The sequence below is a fragment of the Asparagus officinalis genome, unplaced genomic scaffold (genome assembly GCF_001876935.1).
Source record: "Asparagus officinalis unplaced genomic scaffold, Aspof.V1 AsparagusV1_Un1209, whole genome shotgun sequence".
Taxonomy (NCBI): domain Eukaryota; kingdom Viridiplantae; phylum Streptophyta; class Magnoliopsida; order Asparagales; family Asparagaceae; genus Asparagus; species Asparagus officinalis.
The window spans coordinates 10922-19795 of NW_017973468.1; the positions used below are offsets into that span (position 1 = coordinate 10922).

Sequence of the window (8874 nt, forward strand, 5' to 3'; positions counted from 1 at the left end):
GGCGTCCACCTTAGGGTTTTGAACCGCGTAGGTTGGCTTTTGTCGTCACGTGTTGACTTTCGTCGTCACGTGTTGACTTTTGTCGCAACGCGCTGTCCGGCGTTGACCTAAGGTTACGCGTTGACCGGCGTCCACCTTAGGGTTTTGAACCGCGTAGGTTGGCTTTTGTCGTCACGTGTTGACTTTCGTCGTCACGTGTTGACTTTTGTCGCAACGCGCTGTCCGGCGTTGACCTAAGGTTACGCGTTGACCGGCGTCCACCTTAGGGTTTTGAACCGCGTAGGTTGGCTTTTGTCGTCACGTGTTGACTTTCGTCGTCACGTGTTGACTTTTGTCGCAACGCGCTGTCCGGCGTTGACCTAAGGTTACGCGTTGACCGGCGTCCACCTTAGGGTTTTGAACCGCGTAGGTTGGCTTTTGTCGTCACGTGTTGACTTTCGTCGTCACGTGTTGACTTTTGTCGCAACGCGCTGTCCGGCGTTGACCTAAGGTTACGCGTTGACCGGCGTCCACCTTAGGGTTTTGAACCGCGTAGGTTGGCTTTTGTCGTCACGTGTTGACTTTCGTCGTCACGTGTTGACTTTTGTCGCAACGCGCTGTCCGGCGTTGACCTAAGGTTACGCGTTGACCGGCGTCCACCTTAGGGTTTTGAACCGCGTAGGTTGGCTTTTGTCGTCACGTGTTGACTTTCGTCGTCACGTGTTGACTTTTGTCGCAACGCGCTGTCCGGCGTTGACCTAAGGTTACGCGTTGACCGGCGTCCACCTTAGGGTTTTGAACCGCGTAGGTTGGCTTTTGTCGTCACGTGTTGACTTTCGTCGTCACGTGTTGACTTTTGTCGCAACGCGCTGTCCGGCGTTGACCTAAGGTTACGCGTTGACCGGCGTCCACCTTAGGGTTTTGAACCGCGTAGGTTGGCTTTTGTCGTCACGTGTTGACTTTCGTCGTCACGTGTTGACTTTTGTCGCAACGCGCTGTCCGGCGTTGACCTAAGGTTACGCGTTGACCGGCGTCCACCTTAGGGTTTTGAACCGCGTAGGTTGGCTTTTGTCGTCACGTGTTGACTTTCGTCGTCACGTGTTGACTTTTGTCGCAACGCGCTGTCCGGCGTTGACCTAAGGTTACGCGTTGACCGGCGTCCACCTTAGGGTTTTGAACCGCGTAGGTTGGCTTTTGTCGTCACGTGTTGACTTTCGTCGTCACGTGTTGACTTTTGTCGCAACGCGCTGTCCGGCGTTGACCTAAGGTTACGCGTTGACCGGCGTCCACCTTAGGGTTTTGAACCGCGTAGGTTGGCTTTTGTCGTCACGTGTTGACTTTCGTCGTCACGTGTTGACTTTTGTCGCAACGCGCTGTCCGGCGTTGACCTAAGGTTACGCGTTGACCGGCGTCCACCTTAGGGTTTTGAACCGCGTAGGTTGGCTTTTGTCGTCACGTGTTGACTTTCGTCGTCACGTGTTGACTTTTGTCGCAACGCGCTGTCCGGCGTTGACCTAAGGTTACGCGTTGACCGGCGTCCACCTTAGGGTTTTGAACCGCGTAGGTTGGCTCTTGTCATCACGTGTTGATTTTCGTCGCCACGTGTTGACTTTTGACGCAACGCGTTGTCCGGCGTTGACCTAAGGTTACGCGTTGACCGGCGTCCACCTTAGGGTTTTGAACCGCGTGGGTTGGCTCTTGTCATCACGTGTTGATTTTCGTCGCCACGTGTTGATTTTTGACGCAACGCGTTGTCCGGCGTTGACCTAAGGTTACGCGTTGACCGGCGTCCACCTTAGGGTTTTGAACCGCGTAGGTTGACTTGTGGGACTCATCCATATTTTTCAACCGTCGGCGGAGAAAACCAATGTTTGTGGAAACATCGTGGATATGGAAAACAATTCCGGGTACCGGAAAATATCTCGGGGGATCAAAACATCGCGTAGGGGGTTGAAACCCGGGCGAAGCACCCCGGGGTGCCTCGGCAATGCCGAGACACCCTTGGGGGTGTCTCGGCAATGCCGAGACACCCCTAGGGGTGTTTCTCCCCTAGTTTTGTCTTGTTCCTTTTTTTGGCCTCTTGTGCATGGTCCCCCCCTCCTTTATTTTGAATTTCAAGAGAGAACCCCACCCCCAAAACCGAATTCTTTCCCCCCATTTTCGGTTTTCTTTCTTCTTCCTCCCCCTCTTTCCTCCATTGATTTGCTCTTGAGAACCCTTCAATCCCTTAAAAGATTCGGGATTTTGACGGGTACCCATTTGCCGGAATCTTCTCCTCTTTCAAACGAGGGTCTTGGCCTCCATTTCCGAGCCCGAAGGAAAACTCCTTTGACTTGGTAAGTTTTTCTTCACAAACCCCTTATTTTCTTGCAAAGATCATGTCTTTATGCTTGTAATAGATAAGGGTTTATGGATGAAATAAGCATTTGGGGGGTTTTATTGCAAAAACCGAAACTATAGGGGTTTATTTGCAAAATTCGTGGGTCTGAAATTTTGGGGGCTCTTATGCAAACATGAACTGAAATTTGGGAGGCTTGGGTTCGTGTTTGTTTCTTCAAGAAATGGGGGTGCTTTGTGTAAGAGGGTTAAAGAACTGTTTGAGGGGTTTATTTGCAAAACAGTCCCTAAATATTTGGAGGGGCTTATTGTCAAAAGAGCCACGAATTTGGGGCTGAAATCCAAGAAGTTTAAACCCCCGACCCTTGATCGAATTTTTGGTAAAAGCATATGGATGCAAAACCAAAAGTTCATGGAGGGACTTTTATGTAAAATTGACCAAATTCTGCAAAAGGGCTTATTTGCAAAATTTGATCAAAATTATAGGGTACCGGGATGTTCGATGATCAAGTATGATGACCATAACCCGAGTCATACGTGTCCTTGACCTGAATTTGGCCTTGAGCACGAGGGGTATTTTGGGTATTTCACCAAAATTTTCCGCGAAATGACGATTATCGTTTCGCGTGCACGAAATTCGTAGGCTTAATTAGACTTTAACTACAAAATCCTATTTGTTATTAGGATTTCGAGTCCAAGTGCTTAATTTCCCTTCTTCCGATATTTCGTGTATATATATCGTACCTGATGTACTGCTCTTCATTGCAGATTCACGATGTCTCCCCGTCGGTCTCGTCTTTCCGGGAGTCACCCTTGCTCGCAGCATGGCGTGGAGGAGGCTCCTACGACATCATCTCCAGTGACCTCTTGCTTTGGGGGTAAGAATCTTATATATATTTTTTTCTTTTATCCCGGATTGACCTCTCGCGGGTCATGACGGAAGAACCGATACCCCTCCCGCGGGGGTTAAGGTTTCGGACTTGCTTTGCTTAGCCAATTCAAGTCCTCGGTTATATTGGGGCGATCTCGTGTTGCCTTACACCTTATAGGTCGGTATATGTTATCACGGTGTCTACGTGATGACGCATACCGTTCTCCCGGTGTAGGGCACTCGAAATCGAATAATCTCGTCTTGCGTTTATGACATGGATTTTCTGACTCCATCTTTGCTTTGTTGCAGTTGAGTTTCCCGGGGGTAGTCTCCCTCATCATGCCCCTACCGGTTGTAGTAGGGAAGTGTTTTCTTCGGCTTCTGCCAGGCAGATCATCGATCCCCTTCCGCAGTTCGACAGAGATCGCTCAGACGAGTTCTGTCGCTTGATAAAGGATGGAGGGCGTCACTGTTTACGCCAACTTATCACCGATGCTCCTCTCACCGCAGACGCCACTTCTACTGAAGCTTTAAAGAAGCCGGGTTTTCTATTCGGGGATCGCACCGAAGATCCTGCCGCGCTGACTCTTGCTGAGGAGCACTGGCTTACCCTTGACGAGGGAGCTCTTTTATATATCCCCTCTATTCCTCGCCAGTGCTCTTTTACTGACTTGGAGAAACAGGCTGTGGGGCGACAGATGTCCTGGCCTCTTACCAATGCTGTTACACACGTTCAGTGCGGATACATTTCTCATCACAAGAGTCCCGGTTCTCTGGGGTATCAATCCATTTGTGGCCTTCGACCCGGGATCATGGGTCTTGACACTGCACCTCCAGGCGAGGTATCGGCGGCCGCTCTCACCGTGAGGAATCGTTTAGCTCATCTGGGAAGACAATTACCTCGACTGGATTACCGATGTTATGGTTGGGCTTCCTCACTGGCTAAGGGATGGTGGACCCGTTTGACCAGTTATGTTCTGGGACGCTGGGAGAGAGACTTGAAGGGTAGTGGATTATATACGCCCATACGGGCTACTATGTATGGACTTCCCGTTAGCTGCCGTCACTTCTTGGCATTGCTCGAGACATATATGCCTGATAGTAATACCTTCTTGACCAGTGGCGGAGAGCTAGGGTTGGCTCTTCATGAGATGCACCAGGTTTCCGGGCTTTCGATGGGAGATTGCCCGTATCAGGAATACTTCCCTTCTAACCAACAGTTGGAGTGTTTGAAGAAGGATACTCCCGATGTGTATGACACTCTCTGGGACCTCACCTGTCATTATCACACCTGTTTGCTCCAGAGTTCTCCTCCAGCGAAGACGAAGAGGAAGATCAGCTTGAAGCAGTTTGCTGTTTACCTGTTTCCTAACTTGGAGGATGATTCCGAGGAGTCCATACATGAGTTAGGCGTTTTGACCCCTGCCGCTATTAATGAGCTGATGGAGAAGAATGAAACTCATTCTTATACCATTGCTAGTGCCGAGGGGGCTTTTCCGGCCGGGACTAAGTTTCGATCGTTCCTCTATCATGCCCAGAAGTCTATCGATCCTCGGTCTCTGTTAGCTGGCTACCTTGCTCTTTGGCTGAAGAAGTGTGTTGTTCCATATCAGTCTTCAGACGCTCTACCCCTCGAGGTGCTCTTCCCTGCGGTCCAGCTAGCTTATGGGAGGGAGCTTTCTCTGCTTCCAGCGATGGTTGCCAGCATCCATTGCGGGCTTAGGGGTGTAGTTCGTGTTCTTACCCAAGTGGGTTCTAAACCCTCGACTGAGCTTACCTGCCCGAAGGTTGAGCTGCCCTACGCTTATTTGATGGCGTGGTTCGTTCTTCACCGTCCGGACTTGATGTCGGCGCCCAGCGCCGTTGATGTTCCCGTTCCTTTCCTACAGCTGTTGGAGGAGAGTAGATGGGTTGGGAAGAAATTTGAAGATGTACAAAAAGAACTTCGAGTTCGCAGGAACTGGGAGTTCTTCAAATGCTTCCCTCGCTTTTCGGGACGTTATGGCGAGGAGTTGACTGATATGGAGAAACCCCGAACTAACCGGACTGCTCTCGACGTCGGTTGTTTCCGCTGGTTGGTGAACATCCGAGTCGGGTATCTTGTTCTCCGGGTGAAGGACCGCTGCCACATAGAGCCTTACCTTCCCTGCCGTTTCGCACGTCAGTTTGGCTATGACCAACTATACGTTGGGAATCCGAGTCGTAGTTTGCGTGTTGAGGGAGGACTCGTTGACGGCGTACGGGCGTGGTTATGGACCATGGTTGGCTGCACCGGGGCTCAGTTTGCTCTTCCCTCCTATAAACGCAAGCCGATGATTACCTTCCTCAGCTGTAAATGGTTCCTCTCTGCCGATGAATCCATAAGTGTGAGGAGTCTTTCGGAACTAGAATCCGATCACTTGGTTCAATCTGCTATGATGGCTGCTCGCAGGGCTGAGCCTGCTCAGAGACAGAGGAAGAAGTCCACCGGAATTCCCGAAGGGGAGTATGCAGATATAGATACCGACCAAGCAGAACTTGATACAGGTTTGTCATGCTCTTTGATCCTCTTTCTCGACTTCAATTGGTATTGGCGAAAGATCTGGTTCATGAGATGATTCTTGTTGTTTCAGGTGGGGTAGCCGACGACCATGGGTCGCTCGCTTCCCGTCGTGCGAAATCCAAGTTTGGTGGCCAAACTTCGCATGACCGCCCCGTTGGTTCTATGAGGGGTGATCCTTCGAAAAGGAAAAAGATTGCCCATAAACCTCATGTTGATCAGCGCTCCCATGGGGTAGATTCAGGAGGCTTTGCCGACGGGGAGGAAGGTAACATTTTGTTGTACCCACTTTTATTGCTTTAAGATGATTTACCTTCCGGGATCCCTGATCCTGTTTCATAATTCAGGGTTCTTCGAGGAGGGCGAGCTTCCACCAGGTCCGGTATTCTCTGGGGCTGACAACATGGACTGCTTCATGCAGCAGGTGTGCGACGCCCTTCGTGATGGCTCCCTGGGCATTGATCTGAACATCGATCTTGGGCAGGCAGATGGTGTTGATCCCACCGGTTCATTTTCAGATATACCTACATCCGGTGCTGCAGGTGTTGCGACAGAAGGGCCAGACGGGGATGGGGCCTCCCCTATTGCAGATTTCGAAGAGCAGGGATATGTTCCTGCACCGGTCTTCCCGAGACCTGACTCTGGACTGTTAGCCGATATGTTAGCTGAACAAGCTCCCACCGGGACTGTGAGACCACTCTTTGAGAGTGATTCATCCACAGGTATATATCCAATTTCCTCTCTTCTTTGCTTGTCTCAGTCTCCATTTTGACTAATAAAGAAGTGCAACTATATGACCAGGCGCTGTACCTGATTCTGCTATAGCTTCGGGTGTTTTCCCGCCTTCGCCTAATACGACTGACTTGCCCACGAGGGTTGATATACCTTCCATGAGCATTCCTGTCGTTACTTCGGAGCCTGTCGAACCCCAACCCGAGGGGATTTCCGCCGGTATAGGTATACCTCGAATTTCCCTTAGGGTCTTTTCGATTGTATTTAATAGTTTCTTGACCTCCCATACTGCTGCTTGCAGGTTCTCGACCGTCTCTATATGAGCAGGTCCATGCTCTCTTGGCCGATACCAATCCAGATGGGGATGTCTTCCGCACTGACCTCGGCTTCTTTACTGCCTTTTATAACGGCGTGATTGATAAGCTTCTGCACAGAGGGTCTTCTTTTGATCAGTTCAGGCGTTCCTTCTCCCGTCACATGATGATGATGAGGGAAGAGGGATATCCGGATTTGGCCGATTCCTTTACAGCTGATTTCGCTGCCCTGGAGTCAGAGATTCGAGAGCTGAGGGAGTTGAAGGCTGGTGGAGCTCCCTCTTTTGCATCTTCTCAGGTGGAGGATAGGTTGACGCAGTGGCATGAACTGCGATCTTCCGTTGGCAGCGAGCTTCGATCACGTGAGCGCACTGTCGAGCAGCTGATGGCCTCTCTGGCGAGGAAAGACACCAGCAGAGCTGAGTTAGTGAGCTCCTTAGATTCCACTCGTGCAGAGATAGCTAGACTGAAGGAGGCCTTGGAACGCGCCGAAGAATCTGCCGCTACCATTTCTGAGGAACTGGTTGGGTTGGAGCGTTCTCGTGAATGGACACTCGACAGGCTGGGATCAGTGCAGGAGGGGTTGATGAAGCTACGACACGAAGCCGCAGAGGTTCTCAACAGTTCCGAAGATTCTGTCCGAGCTAGCCTGCAGGCGGAGTTCGAGCAGGACTATATGGACAGGCTCTCTGGTTTAGAGTCTCATATTCTTAGCCGTCGGTTGCCTTCGGACTAACGAGCTTTTGTTGTATGCTTTTGACTTGATTTATTAATAGAAAATCCGCATTTGCTTCTTTTGTGTTTTCTCTGTATCTCTTCCGAATGACAGATTTATGGGATTTTTGGCAAACCCCCAGCCATCAACGGGTTTGATGTGCCTTTACCGATTACCGTTTGAATCGGGCTAGCATGCGGATTGTCGAAATCCGTTCCGCATGTAACGTTGTGCTGAGAGAGTAAACTCTCTGAGGCTTTGTGCTATGATCTTGAATACATAGGCTTCGTCTTTCTCACGGGAATAGACTACCCGGCAACGCGTGTTAGGCGTTGACTTTGGGGTTTTTGGCAAACCCCCAGCCTTCAACGGGTTTGATATGCCTTTACCGATTACCGTTTGAATCGGGCTAGCATGCGGATTGTCGAAATCCGTTCCGCATGTAACGTTGTGCTAAAGGAATGAACTCCCTTAGACTTAATGCTACGACTTTGAATACGTAGACTTTGCCCTTGTTACGGGAATAGGCTACCCGGCAACACGTGTTAGGTGTTGACTTATCCCTACTTAGGATTCGGGATAAAATTCCCCATGCACCAAGTGCGCGGATTGGAAGTTGAAAGTTGTGTCAAAATAGGAGAGGAAGAATTTTATATTCTATCTCCCGGTGCTAAAGAGGAAGAATTTTATATTCTATCTTCAGCTGGAAAAGAAACTCGAGGTGGGATTCCCCACCCCCAGTATCTGGAAGGATGAACTGGGAATGGGATCTCCACTCCGAGCACCCGGAATGATGAACTGGGAGTGGGGTCGCCACTCCGAGCATCGGAAAGGTCCGAGGAGAGGAAGAATTTTATATTCTATCTCCCGGTGCTAAAGAGGAAGAATTTTATATTCTATCTTCAGCTGGAAAAGAAACTCGAGGTGGGATTCTCCACCCCCAGTATCTGGAAGGATGAACTGGGAGTGGGATCTCCACTCCGAGCATCGGAAAGGTCCGAGGAGAGGAAGAATTTTATATTCTATCTCCCGGTGCTAAAGAGGAAGAATTTTATATTCTATCTTCAGCTGGAAAAGAAACTCGAGGTGGGATTCTCCACCCCCAGTATCTGGAAGGATGAACTGGGAGTGGGATCTCCACTCCGAGCATCGGAAAGGTCCGAGGAGAGGAAGAATTTTATATTCTATCTCCCGGTGGAAAAGAAACGAGAGAGGAAGAATTTTATATTCTATCTCCCGTTGCCGAAGAGGAAGAATTTTATATTCTATCTTCAGGCGGAAAGGAAACTCGAGGTGGGATCTCCACCCCCAGAATCCTGCAGGATGAAACTAAGAGTGGGATCTCCACTCCGAGAATCGGAAAAGTTCGAACGACACTACCTTTTAT

The 8874-nt window shown here is 50.0% G+C and overlaps 1 protein-coding gene across 1 annotated transcript; it reads left to right on the forward strand.

The window, feature by feature from the left end:
- The first annotated feature begins 2218 nt into the window (after positions 1-2218).
- LOC109828371 lies at positions 2219-7572 on the forward strand. The gene is made up of 7 exons (XM_020395383.1): positions 2219-2315; positions 3085-3194; positions 3497-5713; positions 5800-5994; positions 6074-6448; positions 6528-6683; positions 6760-7572. The coding sequence occupies exons 2-7, from the start codon at positions 3092-3094 to the stop codon at positions 7506-7508; spliced, it is 3795 nt and encodes a 1264-aa protein (XP_020250972.1). The 5' UTR covers positions 2219-2315; positions 3085-3091; the 3' UTR covers positions 7509-7572.
- Positions 7573-8874: the final 1302 nt, after the last annotated feature.

Excerpts from the sequence above, each read along its gene's own strand:
- LOC109828371 (XM_020395383.1), top strand. The coding sequence starts at position 3,092 with ATGTCTCCCCGTCGGTCTCGTCTTTCCGGGAGTCACCCTTGCTCGCAG. Across the intron at positions 3,195-3,496 it reads AGTGACCTCTTGCTTTGGGG|TTGAGTTTCCCGGGGGTAGT; the intron begins GTAAGAATCTTA and ends GCTTTGTTGCAG. Across the intron at positions 5,714-5,799 it reads CCAAGCAGAACTTGATACAG|GTGGGGTAGCCGACGACCAT; the intron begins GTTTGTCATGCT and ends TTGTTGTTTCAG.